The 23249-nt window shown below is 41.0% G+C and overlaps 1 protein-coding gene across 1 annotated transcript in view; it reads left to right on the top strand.

Moving 5' to 3' along the window:
• The window catches only part of col12a1a (collagen, type XII, alpha 1a), a 257960-nt gene that overhangs the window by 83572 nt on the left and 151139 nt on the right, over positions 1 to 23249 (top strand). Inside the window, exons 17-25 of the mRNA XM_080200857.1 lie at positions 1371 to 1520; positions 1626 to 1745; positions 3626 to 3790; positions 5446 to 5592; positions 9012 to 9151; positions 9859 to 9988; positions 11826 to 11971; positions 17939 to 18068; positions 20260 to 20399. Coding sequence (XP_080056983.1) covers positions 1371 to 1520; positions 1626 to 1745; positions 3626 to 3790; positions 5446 to 5592; positions 9012 to 9151; positions 9859 to 9988; positions 11826 to 11971; positions 17939 to 18068; positions 20260 to 20399 — 1268 coding nt within the window. The remainder of the gene's footprint in view (positions 1 to 1370; positions 1521 to 1625; positions 1746 to 3625; positions 3791 to 5445; positions 5593 to 9011; positions 9152 to 9858; positions 9989 to 11825; positions 11972 to 17938; positions 18069 to 20259; positions 20400 to 23249) is intronic.

Genomic DNA, 23249 nt, shown 5'->3' with positions numbered 1-23249 from the left:
CCCACGCATTGAACCTTTCTGCCTCTAGTTAAAGTCTTATACTTCAGTTAATTTATGCAAGTAATTGAGATTGACAAACTTGGATACTGTTTTTCATTTGTATTGTGTTTTCGTGCTGAAACCATGAACATTTATATGTGTTAACCTACCTGTTGTTTGATTTGTTAGAATTGAGTTTGATTTTCTGTATTTTTATTTCGATGTTCTTCCAGCATTTGGTTTGGGATTGGACACAATGAATGTTTGATATTGAATTCAAAGGATCTTCAAAAGCATTGGGTAAATTTAAGCAGGGGAGCATTAAGGGAACATTATTCTATCTAAAGTAATGGCCCTTATCCAAAATGAACTGACAAGAAGATGGTAATCCAAGCTTATTTATTGTTAAGTTGCTGTAATCAGGGACTATAAAACTGGGTGATTTTGACAATTAACTTATACTCAGTCTATTTGGTCATACTGCATTACAATATGCTTGACATATTTGAATAATAGATAAATAATTCTCCATTACATACATTTCTAATTCTAAAAGCATTAGTATTAAGTGTTAGCATTGGGATATATTACTTGTAGCTATTTGCCAGGATTACCATATAAATAAAGGAATGGCACGGTGACACAGTGGTTAGCACTGTTGCCTCACAGAGCCAGGGACCTGGGTTCGATTCCAGACTTGGGTCCCTGTCTGTGTAGAGTTTGCACATTCTCCCCGTGTCTGCATGGCTTTCCTCTGCATGCTCTGATTTCCTCCACAGTCCAAAGATGTGTGGGTTAAGTTGATTGGCCGTGCTAAATTAACCTTAGTGTTGGGGATTAGCAGGGTAAGCATGAGGGGATACAGGATTAGGGTCTGAGTGTGATTGTGTTCAGTGCAGACTCAATGGGCCGAATGGCCTCCTCCTGCACTTTAGGGATTCTATGATTCTATGATCTACCACTGCTGATGAGGCTTCATTCAAGTAAATAGCTGTTCAAATTTAACTTCTAGTCCTCTTAAAACCAAGTGATACAAATATGTTAACTACAACTAAATATGCCATTGTATCACTTATATATGATGATCGTCTCCCTTCTCAAACCAAAAAAAAAGTTTGGTCAACCTATTGTCATGAAGCCACTGTCCCTTTTAATTCCAGTTCCATTCTTAAACTCTATAGAGATTATTTAATGTCAGTTACAAAGGTGACTATTACTTAGCCACATTCTACTGCAAATTATCTTTTATATTTTGGTGATTACATGTCTCATTCTCAAATAACTGAAAGAGAACATGCTGCTTAATGTACACAATTATTTATTTTTAAAATAGGCTCAAAGTTTGTGTCAAAAATTTGTTCTCCATGGTAACTGTTTTCCAACTGTGACAGGGACGCAATGTACCACCAAGGCAGCTGCTGATATTGTGCTGCTTGTGGATGGATCATGGAGTATTGGACGACTTAATTTCCGTCAGATCAGAAACTTCATCACCAAGCTGGTTCAAGTCTTCGATATTGGTCCAAGAAGAGTACAGTTTGGTAAGTTCTCCCAGTGTTAGGCTTCAATCCATCAGTTTGCTTTTCTCCATCATTTCACAAATGGGGAAAAAAAAACACAGCTCACTGTCTTGTGTGAATATTCAGGTCTGGCCCAGTACAGTGGAGACCCAAGGACCGAGTGGAACCTAAACGAGCACAAGGACAAGAAGAGTTTGCTGGCTGCTGTGGCAGGGTTACCTTACAAAGGCGGCAACACCCTCACAGGTAGGTTGTTTAATCCTGCACACCCGGATGATCCTTTAGAAGCACAGGAATCAGAACAGGCCATTCAGCCCCTTAAGTCTGTTCCACTTTTCAATTAGACCATAAGTGATCAGTAGCTGAACTCAATCCACCTACCAATCCAACTAGGACTGAGTTGAGGAAGAATTTCTTCACACAAAGGGTTGTGAATCTATGGAATTCTCTGCCCAGTGAAGCAGTTGAGGCTACCTCATTGAATGTTTTTAAGGCAAGGATAGATAATTTTTGAACAGTAGAGGAATTAAGGGTTATGGTGAGTGGGTGGGTAAGTGGAGCTGAGTTCACAAAGAGATCAACCATGATCTTATTGAATGGTGGAGCAGACGCAAGGGGCCAGATGGCCTACTCCTGCTCCTAGTTCTTATGTTCTTATGTACCCACGTTCAGTAACTCTTAATTAATACTCTTACATAACAAAACATCTGATCTCAAGTTTTGAAATTTTCAGTTGATTTCCCCACCTACCCCTTTAATTTCCATAGCTTTTTGGGGAGATAGTTTCACATTTCCAATATAATTTATGTGAAAAAGCATTTTCTGGCTTTACTCCTGAATGAATGGTCTAGATCTGGGCTAGTACAGTGACGCAATGGTCAGCACTGCTATCTTACAGCACCAGGGGCCCAGTTTCGTATCCAGCCTCAGGTTACTGTCTGTGCGAAGTTTGTACATTCTCCCCGTGTCTGTGTGAGTTTCCTCTGGGTGCTCTGGTTTCTTCCCACAGTTCAGAAATATGTGGGTTCGCTGGATTGGGTGTGCTGAATTGCCCCTAGTGTCAGGAGGATTAGCACCATAAATGTGTGGGGTTATGGGAATAGCCCTGGGTGGGATTACAGTCGACACAGATTCGATGGGCCAAATGGCCTCCTTCTGTCCTGTAGGGATTCTATGAGTTCAATCTAATTTTAAGATTAAGCCTCCTGTTCTGAATTTCCCCACCAGCAGAAATAGTTTCTATCTACCTTACCAACCTCGTTAAACAACTGAAATAACTCAGAAGGTATTTAATCTTCTGTAATCAAGATAATGCAAGTCAAATCAGTGTACCCTCTTCTCATAATTTAACCCTTGCACTCATGGTGTTATTCTAGTGAACCAACAACTGTGCCCCCCTCCAAGTCAAAAAAACTCCTCTCTGAGGATTGGTGCCCATTGCTGAACACAGTACACTAAATAGGCTCGGGAGCTTTATAAACCTACAATATAATTCTGTATTGTAACCCTGTCATATCTCATTGGCCATTGTCTAACATCTCTGAAAAATAAATGAACAGTATGCCTTTGTCATAATTTCTCCAGATATAAAGGAGATTGAAGTTGGGCATCATCAGTGGCAGCCTTTAAAATAAATGAAAGATAACAATTCTCAAATATTTAATGAAATTTTAGTGTTTGATATAACAAAATCAATGGAGATTCCCTTTCACCTCTTGCATCCTATAGGAAGCCTTACAATAAAATGCATTGATATTTTATTTTCCTGTAAGGATTGGAAATTGGCATCTTTGCTCCCATCTTCTTTCAATGGGGTTTAAGCATTTCCTCTAATGGGAAAAAGTACATTTGGGAATATTGACTGATTTCCCGTGTTGGAGGGGAGGCTCAGAGGTGGAAATAGTGATTACTCCTTTTGGATATGAATCCCCCACAGGCTGTCCTTTCAATGTTCAGAGATCATATCCTGATCTGCAAACACAGGGATTGAACCCTTCACCATGTAACTCAGAGGAATAAATACTAACTCTTAGTCAAAGCCTTCAACCAATTACCAGTACAATTTTACCTCTCAATGAATTTTCGCTCAATCATTGACGCAAGTTGCCTTTTGTTGTTTGCCTCAGGCATGGCTTTGAAGTACATATTGGAAAACAACTTCAAGCCTGAAGCAGGTGCTCGTCCAAATGCACGCAAAATTGGTGTCCTCATCACAGATGGCAAATCACAAGATGATGTTGGTATTCCTTCTGAAACTTTGCGCGCTATCGGAGTGGAATTGTATGCTGTTGGTAAGTTGATATGGTATGAATTCGAGGATTTTGGAAAGTATGTCGAGTATTGAAAATAAGTCGGGCAGAACAGTCTGTGTGATAAGCGGCCCGTTCTCTGAACTCAACCAGTCAGTGTAATATTGTTATCACAAGTCTAACCTAATACCATGTCCACTTGTGAACCAGTTGGGTTTCCATGACAATCTGACACTTTAGCATATTGTTCTTGTTAATTTCCATTTTTTTTTAGAAAACTAAGTTTAACCTCTCAAGCTGATGTGGTGGGATTTAATCATTATTTCTCCAGATGTAAGGGTTTGAAGCTGGGTTTCATAGATGGCAGCCTTTAAAATAAATGAAAGATAACAACTCCTAACTATTCAACTAAATTTCAGTGTTTGAGATAACAAAATCAATGGAGATTCCCTTTCACCTCTTACCTTCTATAGGAAACCTTATAATAAATTGCATTCATATTTTGATTATTTTTCTGTGAGGATTGAAAATTGGTATAGCAGAAAATTATGAAATAATCAAATCTCTCCCAGTGAAGAAATGGAAGTAGAAATCTGTCCCCTATAGATTTTTATGGAACTGTGCTCCCACCTTCTTTCAATGGGGGTTTAAGCATTCCCTCCTATGGGAAACAGTACATTTGGGTATATTGGTCATTGACAGATCAGATTGCTAGTCCGGTAACATAACTGTTGCATTGCCATGTGCAACTAAGTTAGTGCCTGTGGTATTGATTTATAACTAAAACGCATTGCAATCGGGCTGATTTGCAAAATTTGTAATTTATAGTGAATCATATTAAATGCTCCATGTGCTGAGTATTGAGTCCTGAATATGGAGCAGTGGAAATCGTCGCTCTGAATGCACAACCTCTCAGGCACTTCCTTGAATTGAAAATGTTGCTGAGTCCACTTCAGTTCTTGGTTCCATCACCCCTGCTAATAAAATGCCTGAACAAACTTTTATTGGGGGAAGGTGTTGGTGATGGGGTGGTACATACTGAGGATGAACTGTGGAAAAATGTGATGAGGAGATTGGTCATAGATAGGATAAAGCTTTAGAAGCCGGGGAGAGGCGGGGTTGGGGTGGGGTGTAAAGTGAGTGGAAGAGAATTGCAGAGTCCTGAGGCTGGTTAAAGAATATTACATGGAATACACCAGAACTAAAGATGGGTGAAAGAAATTTTGAGTGAGAAGGGACCATAGAAAGAATTCAAGATGTGAGGTCATTGTGCTGTACCTTTCATTAATTTTTAAAATTATTTTAATTCCTTAACCAGCAAGGCCAGCATTTGTTGCCCATCCCAAATAGTCCTTAAACTGAGTGATTTGCTTGGCCATTTCTGAGGGCAGTTATGAGCCAACCACATTGCTGTGGCTCTGGAGTCACATGTAGACCCACCAGGTAAAGACAGAAGATTCCCTTCCCTAAAAAACGTTAGTGAACTTAATGATAATCGATGATAGTTTCATGATTACCTGAGACCAGCTGTTAATTGTAAATTTATTAATTAAGTTTAAATTCCATCAGTGCCATGGTGGGATTCGAACCCCCTATCCCCAGCCTGGGCTTCTGGATTTCTAGTCCAGTGATATCATCATTATGTTCCCGTCTCCTCATGAGTACTGATCATTATCTGTTCTGATGTACTTTTTTAGGTATTAAGAATGCTGATGAAGCTGAATTGAAACTGATTGCGACTGATCCGGATAGCATCCATATGTACAATGTGGCTGAATTTGCCCTGCTTGTCGAAATCGTTGATGATCTCACCACGAACCTCTGCAACAGTGTGAAGGGGCCAAGTATGAAATACCTTTTGATATTTTGATTTTAATAAGCATTGTGCAAACAATCATATAGTATTGAAAGAGTCCATTTGGCCGATGGTACCTGTGCAAGAACTATCCTGTTAATCACTCTCCCCTGCTCTTTCCCCACAGCCCTACAGTTCTTTTTGTTCTTAAATAGATTCAGGAGTCAAGGTGCAGCATCGGAGTGATGATCTGTTGCCAACTATTGGTGTCTTTCTGATTATTCTGTGGACTTTTTTACTATGTAACAATGTTTTTCCTGGTCTTCCCCATTAGGGCCACATTGAAAGAAAGATATTTCATGTTGATGTAACACTTATGAAAAATCCTTTTGTGTACTATCTTGGCAAAGTTTAGGAGGACTGAGGAAGTCAAGTCCTTGAAGGCAGCATTAGTGGTAAAGTAGCTGTGTGAGCCCCACTTAATGTTGAATAGGAATTGGGCCTAAACATATCATGAGACGAAGGTCAAAGGCTGAAGCAACTTAACTTTATTCATTTTGGTCCTTCATCTCCAACGGAAGGCCAAAAAAATTGAATTTATATAGCATCCTTCATAACCTTGGAATGTCTAAATATTTTTTCCAATTAATAAAAAAAAGTCCTTTAAAGTATAGTCATTGGATAATATAGGAAACTGACAGCCACATTGGGCACTGCAAGTTTCCACAAAATGCATTGGGAAAATGACCATACAGTGATATTGACTGAAGGTTAAATATTAGCTAGGAAACTGGGGATAACTCCCCTGCCCATCAAAATAGGAAAGGTTTGGAATGGATGATGTAGGTAGCTGGATGTTACACTAGGAGTGATGGGGCAGTGTAGAAGGAAGAGTGCTCTGTCTAGAATGCACAAAGTAACTGAGCTGAGGGTTCTTGATCCTAACATGAGTCGTCAACATGAAAGCTAGCGCATTACTTAGTGTTGGTGTCAGTCATCTCCATGAACACAAAGTAAAAGTCAGTATTGTAAACTGTGAAGAGGACAAAGTAGAATTTCAAAAGGACATAGTCAAGTTGGTTAAGTGGGCAGATAGGTAGCAGATAAAGTTCAATGCGGAGAAATATGAAGTGATACATTTTGGTTGCAAGAGCATGGAAAGACAATAAAAAATGAAGGGTAAAATTCTTAAAGGGAATGTGGGAGCAGAGCGATCTGGGTGTATGTGTGCATAGATCATTGACGGAGGCAGCACAGGTGTAGAGAGCAGTTAATAAAGTATATAGTAACATGAGCTTTATTAATAGGGGCATAGAGTACAAGAGCATGGAGGTTATGCTGGGCTTATACTAGACATTAGTTAGACCTCAGCTGGAATACTGTGTACAGTTCTGGGTGTCAAATTAATATGAATTATGGATATGATCGGCGCAACTTATGGGCCGAAGGGCCTGTTTGTGCTGTAGTGTTCTATGTTCTATGATAGTATTAGGCTATCAGATCAGAATCATCAAGCTATATTTGAAGTCAGAGTAGACCCTCACAATTTTTCTATTTTGGTATAAATGAGAGGAAAGGATGGTTTATTCCAGGAGTAATTCCACTGGCAAATTAGGGATCTATTTTAACAAAACAAACTTTATTCATAACACAGTTTAAATATAACTCTAACAAAATAAAACAATTTAATTCTTAGCCATTGAACAATCTGTAAACATGAAAAGAAACAACTGTTAACTTCTAAATTATTACTCTTCCGTTCCAATTAAGCAATATGTCTCTTAAAACTTACACCCCACTTTAAACATAGTTAGCAAATCCAGGCATACTTGCTGTAACCTCTATTAACGGCATTGGAACTTCCAGAGGGATTTTATAGAGAGAGCGAGTACTGATTATAGACTGCTATCTTTACCCTGTCCAGCAACTGAACTCAGAAAGCTACAAACCTAGCTTCTTCCATTTCTAATATCACATGACTCTATGATCCTGTATACCTAACTCCATTACTTTATTCAAGGAAACATCCCAAGGGTCCTCTTCTTTGGTAAACAAAAGCTCATTTAGCCTTTTTGCTAAATAAACACTTAAATGGCTAAAATGAATAATTATAATGCTTATCAGCATCTGATGTATTCCTCCCAGATCCAAACTGACTGTGACAAAACACTGAAGCTTAAAGCAATCCTCCTCACACATAAGATATATTAACAGCACAGTATCATCACAATCGGAAGGATGTAAATACAGTGGAGAGAGTGCAGAAGAAGTTTACCAGAATGAATGATAAACTTCAGTTATGAGGATAGATTGGAGAGGTTATGATTGTTGTCCTTGGAGAGAAGAAGGTGAAGAGGAGATTTGATAGAGACGTTCAAAATTGTGAGGGGCTCGACAGAGTAGATGGGGAAAAAAAACTGTTCCTGCTCATAAAAGGATCTAAAGCGAAAGGGCATAGATTTAAAGTGATTTGCAAATGAAACAAATGTGATGTGTTAAAAATCTTATTCACACAACATGTGATTTGGGTCTGGAATGCACTGCCTGGAAATGTGGTGGAGGGAGGTTCAATCAAGGCATTCAAGATAATTACTTAAATAGAAACAATATGTAATAGTATGAGGAATGGCACTCAGCCACGAATGCTTGCTTGGAGAGCCAGAGCAGGAACAATGAGTCAAAAACCCCCCTTCTGCACTCTAACAATTCCATGTTTCTGAGGCAAAAAATGAAGATGACTGAAAAATGTGGACTGAGTAATCTCTATATGACTGGGGTCAATCACCATATTGTCCCTAATGATTGATGAAGATTGCCCCACCTGTATAAGGTACAAGAAAATTTGTAGAAAATCAAGATGCATAAATTTTGAGTGAAAATGGTTAAGCTGCAATCTCATTAGTGTAAATAAATATTAATACAGTGTCAATAAAGTAAACAGATAATTTATTTTCACCAAGGCCATCAATCTAAACCACTGAGAGTATTTTAAACAGGTAATAAGGAATATGTCTGTACTGAATGGGTGATAATGTTATTAAAATTTATTCTCTGGATATGGGTGTTGATGTCAAGACCAAGATTTAATATCCATCTTTAGTTGCTCTTGCGAAGATGCTGGTGGACCTTCTTTTTAAACCTCTGCAGCCTGGGTGATGGAGTTTCTGACACAGTGCTGCTAAATAGAGAGGTAAAGACATTTGATCAGTTGATGATAAAGGAAAGACAATTCTCGTCCAATTCAGGACAATATCTGACTTGGAGGGGTGCTGGGAGGTGATGGTTCTTCCATGCAACTGCTGCCCCTGCCTTTCTAGTTGCAGGGTTTGTGTCGCGCTGCTGTGGAAGCTTTAGCAAGTTGCTTGGTGGAGTACAAGAGGCAGGTAGATGGCAGAGTGAAAAGGGGTTAATGGTCTTTTCTAATCTAAAGTTTTTACTGATATTCTCTCTTAATACTTGTTGCTTTAGATGAATTGAATCCTCCAACAAACCTGGTTACCTCTGAGGCAACTCATCGCTCCTTCCGAGTATCCTGGGATCACTCCGATTCAAACGTTGATCGGTATAGTGTGAAATACCAACCCGTGAGCGGAGGGAGAACTGAAGAGGTTAGTTGGCTGATTTTCCATGTGGTGCACAAGCAATCAGATTATTACAGCTATTTGGAGAGGGCCATGTTTGTGAGAGAACAACAGCTGAGAAGTCAAATTGGGTCAGTTGTACCCAGTGGTAAATGCTTATTTTACATTTGGCTCCCTCTCCTGTCATCACTCAGTGTATTGCACTGCACATTGTGCAGGGGAAACACTAAAGTGGCAGCACTGAAGTGGGAAAGTCATCCAACTGTATATTCAACATGTATATGGTCACACTCTCCTTTCAGTTCATGGAACTAAGAAGAGAGCTTAATGCTTCATTTTAACATTGTTGCTTGGAACACCAGGACCCCTCCAACTTTGGAAACTCGAATGGGTGCAAACTAAAACTTACTGTCGTGGGAATATGAAATGGGGTTGGCACCTGAGGCCCATATCTTTTTCATGTCCTGCTGTATAATCTTACAAATATGCTAGTGTGTTCATTACCTTATAATTCCTCTTCCTACTGTTTCCAGAAAGGCACTAAGTTATTTATTTCAAAAGGTTTCAGAAAAGTTATAGACTTGGGAATTTTGTGTGGACATTTTGGTTACTAATATTTCGGAGGTTAGATTCAAAGCTCCAAACATAGAGTGGGCACAGGCTTCCTACTTTTGCTTGCATTCTGCAGCTGTTCCATTTCACAGAATTTTAATGGGGGCAATGTGCTGTTTTAGGTTCTAGTAAGTGGAAGAACCAAGACCACAGTGCTGACAAACCTGCAGCCCGACACAGAGTATATTGTGAATGTGTATGGATTGCTGGAAGGAGAGGTCAGTGAACCTCTTTCAGGAACAGAGACCACATGTGAGTAAGATATTATCATCTTTCTTTTGTTCTTGCTATTTCTATTAAGGTCTGTGTTTTCAAACCTTTTTAATTGATGCATTTGAAAATGCTTGGCAAAACGTTCATTGGAACATGAGTTATTTAAGTCCATTGATGTTGCGGAAAAAAATGCCTGACATTTCTCCCTAAAAAAAATCTGTCACACAATTTGTTTTTGGTGCCCCTGTAGCTATTCCTTTTAATTTTGAGCTGCTGTGAATGTTAGAACCCACTTGCACTTCCCGTGCCCTTTCTTCCCTCCAAATTCTCTATGTTTTTCCAGACAACACTCAGTCTCACTTCATATTCGCTGATATCTTAAGTGAAATTCCTCGCTCAATGAAAGGCAAGGGAAAGGATAATGAATATTAAACCAAGAATTGAGCTCATTTATGTCCTTTTTAATTTCCTGCTCTTTCTTTGGCTTGCCATCTAGTTTTTACCATTGAGCCCATTTCCTTGAGGAAATTAAGAATCAAACATAAGGTGTGACATTGAATTTATCTGTAGGCCAGACTAGGTAGTGCTGGTAGGCTGCACTCCCTGAAAGAACCATTTAGGTTTATTCACCAAACCTATTGCACAGTGGTTGGCACTGATGTCTTATAGTGCCAGGGGCCAAGGATCAATTCTATTTTTGGTGACTTTGTGGAGTTTGCACATTTTCTATATGTCTGTGTAGATTTGCTTTGGGTGCTCCGGTTTCTAAAGATATGCAGGGTAGGTGGATTAACCACGCTAATTTGCCCCATAGTGTCCAAAGGTGTGTAGGGTAAGGAGATCAGTGGTGTATGAGGGATTACAGGGTTAGGGCAAGGGAGTGGGCCTGTGTAGGATGCTTTGTTGGAGAATTGACCAATTGGCCTCCATCTGCACTGTGAGGATTCTATGATTCTATGAATCCGGCAGCTTTCATGCCATTATGTGGGTGGCACGGTAGCACAGTGGTTAGCACTGCTGCTTCACAGCTCTAGGGACCTGAGTTTGATTCCTGGCTTGGGTCACTGTCAGTGTGGAGTTTGCACATTCTCCTCGTGTTTGCATGGGTTTCCTCCAGGTACTCTGGTTTCCTCCCACAGTCCAAAGATGTGTGGGTTAGGTTGATTGGCCATGCTAAGAAATTGCTCCTTAGTGTCCTGGGATAGGTTAGAGGGTTTAATGGGTATAATATGTAGGGATATGGGGGTAGGATCTGGGTGGGTTTGTGTTTGGTGCAGACTTGAAGGGCCTCCTTCTGCACTGTAGCGTTCTATGAATATCCCAAAAATTACCCAGTTTCTTGATTTTTGCAATGTGCTATGTTAGGGTTGAATTCGTGGGCTACAAGGTCAGGAGCAAAGCTTTTGTCCAGTGGGCTAGGGAATGAGTTTTCAGTTTAGCCCAGAAAGATTGTAATCTGAGTCACCTCTGGTTCTTGGCATTAAATATGTGTCCAAACTTCAGTGGAGAGTTGATGTGGCAAACAGAACTTATAGAGCCAGACATGCACTTTAGCAGTCAGGTTGAGGCACATTGCTGGGGCAGTGAAAAGGGAGCTCTGCATCTAACTCAGCCCCCCCTGATCAGGGAGTCTCTGAGTCTGACACTAGCCCAGTGATTTTCCACCTCTGATTTTTGGTCCATTGCTGTCAGTGTTGTTGTAATCTCTCAGAATGCCTTGCCTGGAATTTCAAGGTTCGGGCAAAGTCAGAAAATCAGTCTTGAAAATGGAATTGTATCTAAGATACCACAATTAATTCTTTGATGATGGACTAACAAAGAAAACTTATTTTCTCAGTGATTGCTTCATTATAATTGTTAATGCTTTCATTAACAGTGCCCATTCCTGCTGTGAGAACACTAAATGTCTACGATGTTACTCCAACCACAATGAATGTCAGATGGGAGCCAGCTAGTGGAGCCTCAGGCTATATGCTACTCTACGCACCAATTAATGCCAGCATACCAACTGTAGAGAAAGAGGTATCAAACAATACTGCTGAAATTCTATGGCTCCTGAAGCATTATCTATAAATATCTATCTTCATAATCATTCAGACAAAAATTTGCTCTTACTAGCTTCTGTATTATCCAAGGATCCATTTTTTTAAGTGCATGGACTGAAGAGAAAGCAAAGACACTTTTTATTTTTTGTTCTCAGGATGAGAAAGCCTGTGTTTATTGCCCATCCCCTAGCTGTCCCTAAGGAGGTGATGGTTGTGGTAGAAATTCCCCTTCAACCGCAGTGGTTTTGTACAACTAAACAGCATGCTCGATCACTTCCGAGGGAAGCTGAGAGCCAACCATATTTGTGTGGGACTCGAGTCAAAAATAAGCTCAGATTGGGTAAGACTGGCAGCTTCCCGAAATTACTCCTGTTTGACATCGCCAATGTTCAGAGCTGCCTGCCTCCGATTGGCGTCACATCCTCCTGGCGATGGAATGAAGTTCTGCCTCATCCCAATTAAAGTGCTGTTGCCCAAAAATTAAGGTAGGGTGAGCTGCTTAAGTGAAGGTGGGCTGCCCCTGAGATATGTGTTGGGGGGCAAAGAACCTGTCTTCAGTATAAACTACAGCCCTCTCCATGCACTCAATAAATGCCAAAAATAGGACACTGATTCTCAGCAGGTGACTGACAAAACTAATCAGTAAAGTTGGAGTGACAAGCAAATGGATTACAGCTTTGTCAAAAGTTTCAATGTTGTTAAACAAGCTTAGATCAATAGGCAGTCTCAAAGGACCTGTTTGATGAAAGCTTTCCTTTCGTTTTCAACTCTTCATAGTCAACAAGTTGGTAAGTAGCCTGCGTAAAATAACTCCTGGTGGAGAGATGTAAACAGCTTTTAGAAGAGTTCTTTCTCACCACCAGCAGGAATGCTTGCTGACACATGCTGAATTTAGTTGAAAGAACAAAACAAAAAATAAATAATCCTCCTCAAGAGGCCCTAAAAATGCTTGTGAAGCGAGCAATCTAGAGCACTTAAAAATATCTATAACGTGGAGTTATGCTGTATGTTGGCTTGGTGTTTATGAGACTGGACTGTTATTGGAGAGGACCAGATTCAGAAACTTGCAATATTTTCTTTCATGGGATATTTGCCCCTGGATGGTGATGAGCCACCTCCTTGTACTGAATAGCTTACTCAGCTAGTTCAAATGGATATTAAGAGGCAACCATATTGCAGTCGGTCTGCAGTCACATGTAGGCCAGACTGGGTAAGAACAGCAGATTTCCTTCCCTAATGGACATCAGTGAACCAATGGTTTTTAACGATAAATGGTGGTAGTTTTATGGTCCCCATCATTATATTCCTGATAGCCAGTTAGTGAAGGAAGAAACCAAAGCCAGTCTCCACTTGGAATGTATTTATTCACGGAGTGAAGTATTGCAGGCATATATCTCCTGACTCCATTCCCATATCAGTGGCAGTAAGTGCCTCTTCTCCTATTTTTTGAGCAAACAATAATTAAGTCAACAATCTCTTAAAGGGACACTGTAACGTGCTCTGTCTCCAGGGACTCCTGGACCCTGGCACAGATGTAACCACAGAAAAGAGGTAGTCAGTCAAGTAAAACCATCTCCTCAACTGCCCACTGCCTGAACCTGTTTAGGGAAAGTATTTGGAATCAACTTGCAAGTGTCTTTTATTTGTCCTCCCCACATCTAACAACAAATGGGACAATAAGAATCTTGGTTCTATGGAGATTTAGATTCAAGTTGCTGGATTGAAAGTCCAGATTAATCATTATTATATCAAGGAATGAAACAACTGTCTCTTTTAGATGTGTTCAAGTGATCATCCAACCAACTCCTCCTAACAGTATATGATTAACCGTAATTTATATAGTTATCACCTGAAACTGAGACTAGATTTTAATTTTAGATTATTAATTAATTGCATATAGGAACATAGAAATAGGGAGCAGAAGTAGGCAAGTTTAGCCTATTTGAAGTTAGAACTAGGGAACATGGACTCAAAATAAAGGGGAGTAGATCCAGGACTGAGTTGAGGAGGAACTTCTTCACCCAAAAAGTTGTGAATCTGTGGAATTCCCTGCCCAGTGAAGCAGTTGAGGTTACTTCACTGAATGTTTTTAAAGCAAGGATAGATACATTTTTGAGCAGTAAAGGAATTAAGGGTTATGGTGAGTGGGCGGGTAAGTGGAGCTGAGTCCACAAAAAGATCAGCCATGATTTTGTTGAATGGTGGAGCAGGCTCGAGGGGCCAGATGGCCTCCTCCTGCTCCTAGTTCTTATGTTCTTAGCCCTTTGAGCCTGCTCTGTCATTCAATCAGATCATGGCTGATCTCTTCCTGGTCACAAATCCACCTCCCCACCTATTCCCATATCCCTTTTTCCCATTTTCTATTAGAAATATGCCTATCTCCCTCTTGAAACCATTCAAAGGTTCAGACTCCACTGCACCATGGGACAGTGAGTTCCACTTCGAGAAGTAGTTCCTCCTTGTCAGTTTTAAATCCACCTCCTTGCAACCTATACCTGTGACCTCTTATTCTAGAGAAAACGCATAGTCTCCATTTACTTTGTCAATCCCTTTTAAAATTCTATATAGCTCGATCAGCACCCCCGATCCTTGTAAACTCAAACGAATATAAGCCCAAATTGTTTAATCTCTCTTCCTACGTCAACCCTTTCATCCCTGAATCAATCTGGAGAGCCTACTCTGAACTGCCTCCAATGCCACCACATCGCCCTTAAATATGGAGACCAAGACAGGACACAATGTGGTCTCACTAACACCCTATACAATTGCAACAACACTTCTCTACTTTTATACTCCAGTCCCTTTGCAATAAATGCCCACATGCCATTTGCCTTTTTTATTATGCACCTACATCCCGACTTTCTGTGATTCATGAACGCAGACACTCAGCTCCCTCTGTCCAAACACATTTTGAATTCGTCTTTCCATTTTTTCTGCCAAAATGGGTAACCTCTCACTTATCCACATTAAACTCCATATGTCACATTTTCACCCATTCTCCTAGCTTATCTATATTCATATGTAAAATCTTTATATCCTCTTTACTGCCTGCTTCCCCACCTATTTTATTATCATCTGCGAATTTTGCTATGTTACACTTGATCCCCACTTTCAGATCATTTATAAAGATTGTAAACAATTGAGGTCTGAGAACTGACCCCTACAGCATCCCACTAGTTATATTTCACCAGTCTGAAAGGATCATTTCTCCTGACCCTTTGCTTTCTGTTAGCCAATCCTCAATCCAATCTTGTACTCTACCCCCAATCCCCTGTGATCTCACCTTCTGGAGGATCAGTGTTTTATGTTGCACCTTGTCAAACACCTCTGGAAGTCTAGATCTACCACATTCATAGGCTCCCACTATCCACCTTGCTGGTTATGTTCTTAAAAAAACTCAAGCAAGTTTGTCAAGCATGACTTTCTCTTCATAAGTCATGTAAATGCCATCAAATGCCATGATGGGATTTGAACCTGTGTTCCCAGATGTGGTTTATCTCAAGCAGACTTGAATTTTTATTGTTTGTTTTTACTTAGTATCTCAATGGCTGAGGTTTTCCAGTTCCCCTGTGGCAGGTTTTCTGGTGGCAGGATCTTCCAGTCCTGCTGAGGGCAACAGCCATTTGCATTGCTCACCAGCTGTACCAGCAGGGAACCCCACCGGCTAATGATGACCCATCTCCACTGTTGGACAGGCTGGATTAGAACACTTGATATGAAACATTAACCTTTGAGAAAATACTCAAGTCCTTTTAAGTAATTTCACTTTGACTAAATATTAGCTGGTACAAATCAGTCTTGCATTCAAAGTTGATTGTAGAAGTTGCCAAAATATCCAATGATATTTTGGTGCATGATTAATTGGAGATAATTTTGTATATCTCACTCTTTCCTGTGCCCAGTGACATATGAGGTAGATGAACCACGTGCTTAGACCTTTTACCATGGCTAGTTTTTCCTGGAACAGGTCACTAGCCTGTTGCCAGAGGTCAAAGTTTGAGGGGTGCCACTCCACATCAAGCATTGTTGATCAGGTGACTCTCCCACTCTTACCGCCTGTCATTGTCAGCTTGGAAGGATTTGTAGGTTGCTGATCGGTCTGTTTGGCCATCGAGTCCTGGAGTGGTGTTCAGCCGTGGAGCGTCTGACTCAGAGACAGGGATGTTATCCACTGGATAACAAGTATTCCCATACAATGGTTAGCTATTGCTGAAAAAGGTTGATTTTGACTGTGAAGTTGTTCAACAGCTGCTTAGAGTAGTGAGAGGATTAGTGTTTTCTTATTGAAAACTATTAGCAACAGCGAATGTCATTGGCAATGAAATTGAACCCGAGCCTGAGCCCCATGATATTTCATCCTGTGTTATATAAAACAGCCAACCAGCTTCTTTCACCATCTGCATTACATTGCATTCAGTTTTATTGCTCAGACAGTCACAATCTTTTGCAGTAATCTCTCCTTCTTTAAGAGTTTCACGCCTGTAAATATTTTTCAGCTTAAATAACTTTCTTTCTTGATCTCTTGTGGAAAAAAAAGTGTAAGTGCATACCAAGTGGGCTCATTAAACTTTAACCAAACTCCAATAAAATGTTTACTGAGTGCCTAAGATATCATGGACTGACCCCTGTGCAGTGCACAAGTGGAACTTCTGCAGTATTTTTGCTCTGGCAAGTATTTCACAAGGGAAAGGCAGTGATGTCAAAGGAACATAGAAGACAGCCATGGATTTAAAAATCATCAACATAATTTGTCATTTGTACTTTGGACTGTTGAGTAACAATTTATGGGAGGACTCCTTCAGTTCCGATCCGTCAGCCTTAGCTCAGTGAGTGGTCAGTCTTCTTGCCTCTAACCCAGAAAGGTTGTGATTTTAAATCCCCACTCCAGAAACTTGAACATGTAATCCTGATTCTCAATCAGAGTCTCTTAAATGGAGTTTTCAACTACGTGGTCCTATCAGTTGTGCAAAAGACACTATAACACTATTTCTGTGGAGAACTGGGAAGTTCTCTCCAGTCCTGACCATTACTTAATCCTCAATAGATAATCTGATCCCAAAGTGCATTATGGCCATTGAAGTATAGGCTGGAGGTAGGATTTCTACCCCGAAGGAAGAGGAAAACCCTCCTCAGCTGTTGGCCACTCGAAGGCAGCTTTGTATTGAGATTTAGTTAAGAGTTTGGTTGTGTCTTGTCTGAAGCCCAGCTAGCAGATCTAGTGAGAGGAGGGTGGGGGGGCAGGTATTGATTGGCCATGGGGGGAAGAGTAGCTTGGTGGCTGGGGGAGAGCAGTTAAACATTGGGGATGGCCACTGGTGGGGCCGGAGGGCTCATTAAGGAGAGACCACTCCTACTTGCCTGCCACCAGTGACAGGGAAACCTGCAAGGCCAATTGTTTGGCATGAGCCTCTCGTTAAATCCCAGCAGTGGCAGGACGAGGTCCTTAATTGGGAAATAATTGCCCACTTTAAGTTTCTCAATTGGTTCACTGGTGGGTGGGCTGCCTGACGCTATCCCTGCCACTGGTATAATTGTGGTGGGGTAGAGTGGGGAGGGTTAGGTTGCCCACTGGGTTTAACAAGCCACCCACCTTTAAACCTGCCAGTAAGTGGTGGCATAAATTTCCACCCATAGTCACTGTTGTAATGCACAGAGAAATGGCAGACAATTTATTTGCAGCAAGATTTCAAAAGCAGCAATAAAACAATGACAAGCTCATCCGCTTTTGAGAGATATTTGTTGAGGAATGTATGTTTCATATCAGCATATCCAATTCTATACAGTAAATGTTACGCCGTGTGATACCTGTATGATAAATGACAAATCGTGATTTATTTAAAATCGGTTTAACCTAGATTCAAAATGACTTTGTAATAATGCAGCTTTTTAATCTTAATATATATATATATGTGAAATTTACAAATTATTTCTATTTCTCTTACAGTTGAAAGTTGGTCCTGATACCACTGACCTGAAGCTGGAGAATTTATTCCCCAGTACTGAGTACACTCTTACAATCCATGCCCTTTATGGTGATGTTCCCAGTGATCCCCGGAGTGTGCAAGAAACTACCCGTAAGATATGTTTATTACTCAACCTTGGAAGCTTGTAGACTTCCATTCCATTTTCCATTTGTCTCTCAAAGAAGAGGGAAGGTTTGTTCCAAACATGCCGAGCAATATTTGGAACAAACATATGAAACTCTTTGCTGGAAATTCCAACTTCTCTCTTTTCAACAATCTCTTTTCATTGCAATCTCTTTTCATTGATTGCAATCCACCACCCGCCCCCCCCCGAAGAAAAAACTATTGCCGGAATTTTACTGGCACGCCCAGTCTGAAATTGGGGTGGGCGTGGTTCGCAGAACGGCATTTGCCACTGGCCTTGGGTGGGATTTTACGAGCCCCGGGTGGGCGAGGCAGTAAAATTCCGGCAAATGTGTCCTACAGGCAGGAGTATGGTAGTTTTTTTCCTGCACATTTTTTGGGCGAGCTTGGTGGAAGGAATTCACGGAATACTGTGCATCTCAGAGGCCATTAGGGGATTTACGCTGGTTGGGGGAGTGGGGTGGTGGGGCAGAACGAATTCCAATAAAGAGGCCAACATCGGGCTACAGAGGGGGCTAGTGCACATGCGCCCATCCCTCAGTTGACAAGCACCCCCCACCCCCCCCCACCCTCTGACATTGTTGGTCTCCTGTTTGCTGGTCCTGACATCTGATCCCTGACCCCACCACCAGCCTCCAACCCCCCCACCACATTGCAGAGGTCACCCCATCCTATTTCCTCATCCCCTACCATCCCCCACCCACCTGGTCTGGCTCCACCTCTGACTAGCCCCGACCCCCACAGGCCGTGCCCACTTGGCACTGCCCAGTGTGCCAGATTGACATTGCCAGGTTGGTACTGCCCAAGGGGCACTTCCTTTCCTCTGACCTCCCAGGGGGCTTCAATAGCCTCTCGTCCTACCAGTGAGGCCATCACGCCTGGCCCTCATTGGTGGGGACAATTTGTGATCCCTGCTGGAGCTCCACTGGTGGGGGTAAAACTTCAGCGAGCCCGGAAAATTGAGTCCTGGGCTCGCAAATGAATGGATATCATTGTTAACAAATGGTAATCATTGTAAACAAATGCTGTCCCCTGGCATGAGGCTGATTACATTCACAAAAATGAAGGTGGAAGATCTTGACCAGCCGGATACTGGTCGCAATTCCTATTTTTTTCTCTCCCGCTATCATTCCCCTGCCTGCTGCACTATTCAAGCACTATTCAACTGGGAAAATCACACCCCATTATCATTAGGATATCAGATCGTGGGGTTTCAAATGTTAAACTGTGCAGCTGGTAGCAGGACGATTAAAAAGGGACCAGGCAAAAGAGAGCTGGAAATATCATGGCAGAAAGAGTTAGAATGTGAAGCAGTCACTTGCTTTAGACCTGAGAAGAAGCAGATTGCAAGAGGCACCATGAAGAAGCAAAGAAATTTTGGTGTCCTTATGCATCGGGGAACGTCCTGACTGGGCAACGGAGAGGGCATAGAGGAGACATCTGAGAAGGGTATACTGCTTGTCTTTCTTTTGTGTTGAAAAATCATTACATGTGAGTCCACTAGAAGAACAGAGCAGTTAAGGATCAGAAAGGATAATAGAACAGGTGTGATAGAAAGGGAGCAGAAATATTCAACTATTATTTTAACAAGGACATGTTCAGATTGGTTTAATGATGTGCTCCCAGATTAGTTCCAGTCAATCCTCAAAAATTTTCTTTTGTAAATCCTTGTATGCTGTCAGAATAAAGAAGAATTTCACAGTAACAAATGAAAAAATAAGCTTTTGCAAAAAATATGCCTCAAAGGAATCTACCTGAAAGACGAATTCAAAAGAATTGATAAGAACCTGCCATATCCGTGCCTTTGGATTGTCCTGCAGTGAGGCAGGGAGCTGGATTCTTACATCTCTCTTGGAGTGGGGATTCTCCGGGACTGCTGCTATGAATGGAGGTTTGTCTGAGTGCCAGATTCTCCATTCTCACTGGTAGCGGGGCTTGTACGGCAGAGAATTCCAGCCAGAGTTTGGTTCAGTACCCTGTGTGAGAAAAGATGTGTTCAGAGGAATTTAAACTTATTCGGAATCAAGTCAGCCAGATGGTATCGCTGAGATATGTCATGACAAGCCTCAGCTTTTGCTTTTCTTTTGGCTTAATTTGTGAAATATTGTCATTTGATTTTCTCTGTTGACGTCTGTGTTATTTCATTCTGTTTCCACAGTGCCAGTTACTGACCAGAGGAATATCTGGTTTTCCAATGTCACTCATAGTCACATGAGGGTCCATTGGGATCCTGCACCAGGCAGAGTCGTTAAATATTTGATTAAATACATGGAAGCGGATGATGAAGGTGTCAAGGAGGTGAGTTAACATGTTCTTTTGTAGAATAACATGAAGTTGTATTCTTTAGTTCTTTCTCCATTTGCCTTGTACCTATTTTACCCCTTCCTTGCTTGAAGATCAAGAAAATTTCCAGTGTGTCTGCCAGCTGTCTAACCACTATATGTAAACTTAGATACAGAGGAATTGGTGTGATCCTGATCTCACTCTTCATGCAAATACGCTTACTTAGTCTCTGCTAATTGAGCTCCTAATGCAGCAGGTTTAAGATGTGAATGAGACTTGTCCAACCTTCCCATGGAGATTCGCAATAATATAAACAATTAAAAAATGATCTGCATGGTTTGCACTCCAAGTAAACTCTGAACCTACTCTGGTTGATTTGATTGTGGCCGTAAACTCATTTTGCTGTCCGTCCCCCACAATCCTTAATCTCCTTGCAGATCAAAAACCTGTCTAACTCAGCCTTGAATATATTCAATAACCCAGCCAAGGTGTGAAATAAGATTCAGAATTGGATAAAATTGATGTAAATGGGGACTACAAACCTGGGTGCATTAGTGTGCACGCGCAACTCTTGGCTAATTCAGGACGCAAAATTTGCACAGGAACAGTGAATCTTACAGACTAGATTTGTGTGATTTCCTTTATTGTTCATGATCAATATGTTTGTATGTTAAAGGTGATTAAGATTATTTATTATCACACAATTATCCTGAACTTAACTAACATTTCACTCACTCGTCTTACATATACTCTCTCACACACACATATTAGATGAAGATCATATGCTGTTACTGCTTACAATTATCTCAGACTCTTTGTGGGAAGCCTGTGGTTTCTTGGATGAAATTGATGTTTTAAAGTTAAGGTGAAGGTCCTGTAAGGTGAGGGATTTTTAGCAGGCTGTGATGTTTCTGGTAGTCTAATTTCCAGATTGTTGGTTCTTATGTGAACTTCAGCCTTCTCTCTCTGTTGGGATCTCATACTTTCAAGGTACTGCTGTTTGTTACATTGACTGCTTGGATGACTTGCAGCTAGTTTGACAGCTTTCAGTGGAATTCACCATCTGCAGAAGAGCTTTTTCCTGGTTTTGAAGGAAACAACAGAAAGGATTCCTCATTGTGTGACTTCCACAAGTTCAAAATCCTTCCTTGAAACAAAGGGTAGTGTGTTTATCATCCTGTGTTGCTTGTTTAATACCATGGGAATGTGAGGCAGTTAAGGTCTTCATATTTGAATGACCCACTTAATTTGATAATTAGTTTCAGGAAAGGGAATCATTAGGGAATAGCATTGAGCAAATTGTGAAAACTTCAGGTTCAGAAGTCCCTGGGATCTGATGGATATCATCCCATGCTTCTAAAGGAAGTAGCTAGTGAGATAGTTGATACTTTGGTTTTAATTTTCCAAAATTTTCTATAATCTGGGAAGGTTGCATGAGATTGGAAAATAACAAATGTAACTCTTTTACTTAAAGGGAGGGAAAGTAAGGCAGTCAGCTTATCATTTGTCACATGGAAAATGTTAGAAGCTATTATTAAACTCACTATGACAGAGAACTTGGATAAATTGAAGATCATCAGGCAGCCAACATGATTTTGCAAAAAGGAAATCATGTTTGACCAATTTATTGGAGTCCTTTGAAGAAATAAGAGGTGCTGTGGATAAAGGGACACTTAGATTTCCAGAAGGCATTTGATAAGGTACCACATCAAAGATTAGTGTAGAAAATAAAAACTCACGTGTAGGGGGTAGCATATTGGCAAGGATATAAGATTTTCTAGCTAACAGGAAAAGCGTAGGCATGAATGCTACAGTTGCTGTTTGGTAGACTGGGGCAAATGAGGTGCTACAGGGACCAGGGGTAGGGCTTCAGTGTTTTACAATTTACGTAAGTGACATGAACGAAGGGGCAGAGAGAATCGTTGTTAAGGTAAGTTGGAAGATAAATTGCGAAGAAGACGTAAGAGAACTCAGTGAACGGACAAAGATCTGACAAATGGAGTATAATGTAGATTGATCGTTTTAGCAGCTGGAATAAAAAAGAAGCTTTTCATTTCACTGTTTTGATTTCTGATTTGATTTGATTCATTATTGTCACGTGCTGAGATACTGTGAAAACGATTGTTTTGCGTGCTACCCATACAAATCACATCATACACAGCTTGCAAAGAGTCTTCACATTCTGGCGTCATCTTGAAACATGGATGTGCTCCATCCACAGTGAGATTAACAGCATATCCCCATTCTCTCTTCATTCCCTGTGTTGTGGGGACTGGCAGCAAGGATTTTAAGGCAAGGTTGGGTTTTATGAATTAAAGGAACACGACCAACAGGGGAAAGAAATAAAGTTTTGAAATTAACAAAAAAAAAGAGTGACTTGCACCATGGATTGCTGCCCAACCTTAACATATCAATAGAGAGACAGAGATCGAAAACATGTCAGTGACTTATCTAACCCAGTGCTGTACCTGCCCTGGGAGTGTTTGATGGGGACAGTGTAGAGGGAGCTTTACTCTGTATCTAACCCCGTGCTGTACCTGTCCTGGGAGTGTTTGATGGGGACAGTGTAGAGGGAGCTTTACTCTGTATCTAACCCCGTGCTGTACCTGTCCTGGGAGTGTTTGATGGGGACAGTGTAGAGGGAGCTTTACTCTGTATCTAACCCAGTGCTGTACCTGTCCTGGGAGTGTTTGATGGGGACAGTGTAGAGGGAGCTTTACTCTGTATCTCACTCTGTGATGTACCTGCAATCCACAATGAGATCAGCACCACATCCCTATTCTCTCTTCACTCTCTGTGGCGTTGGGACTGGCAGTAAGTATTTAATGGGTTCGTATGGGGGGCATGGTTTTTGAAATGGTGAAA

This window comes from Carcharhinus amblyrhynchos, chromosome 12 (genome assembly GCF_965287045.1).
Source record: "Carcharhinus amblyrhynchos chromosome 12, sCarAmb.v2.hapA, whole genome shotgun sequence".
Lineage (NCBI taxonomy): Eukaryota > Metazoa > Chordata > Chondrichthyes > Carcharhiniformes > Carcharhinidae > Carcharhinus > Carcharhinus amblyrhynchos.
This window is presented reverse-complemented; position numbering and strand designations above follow the sequence as displayed.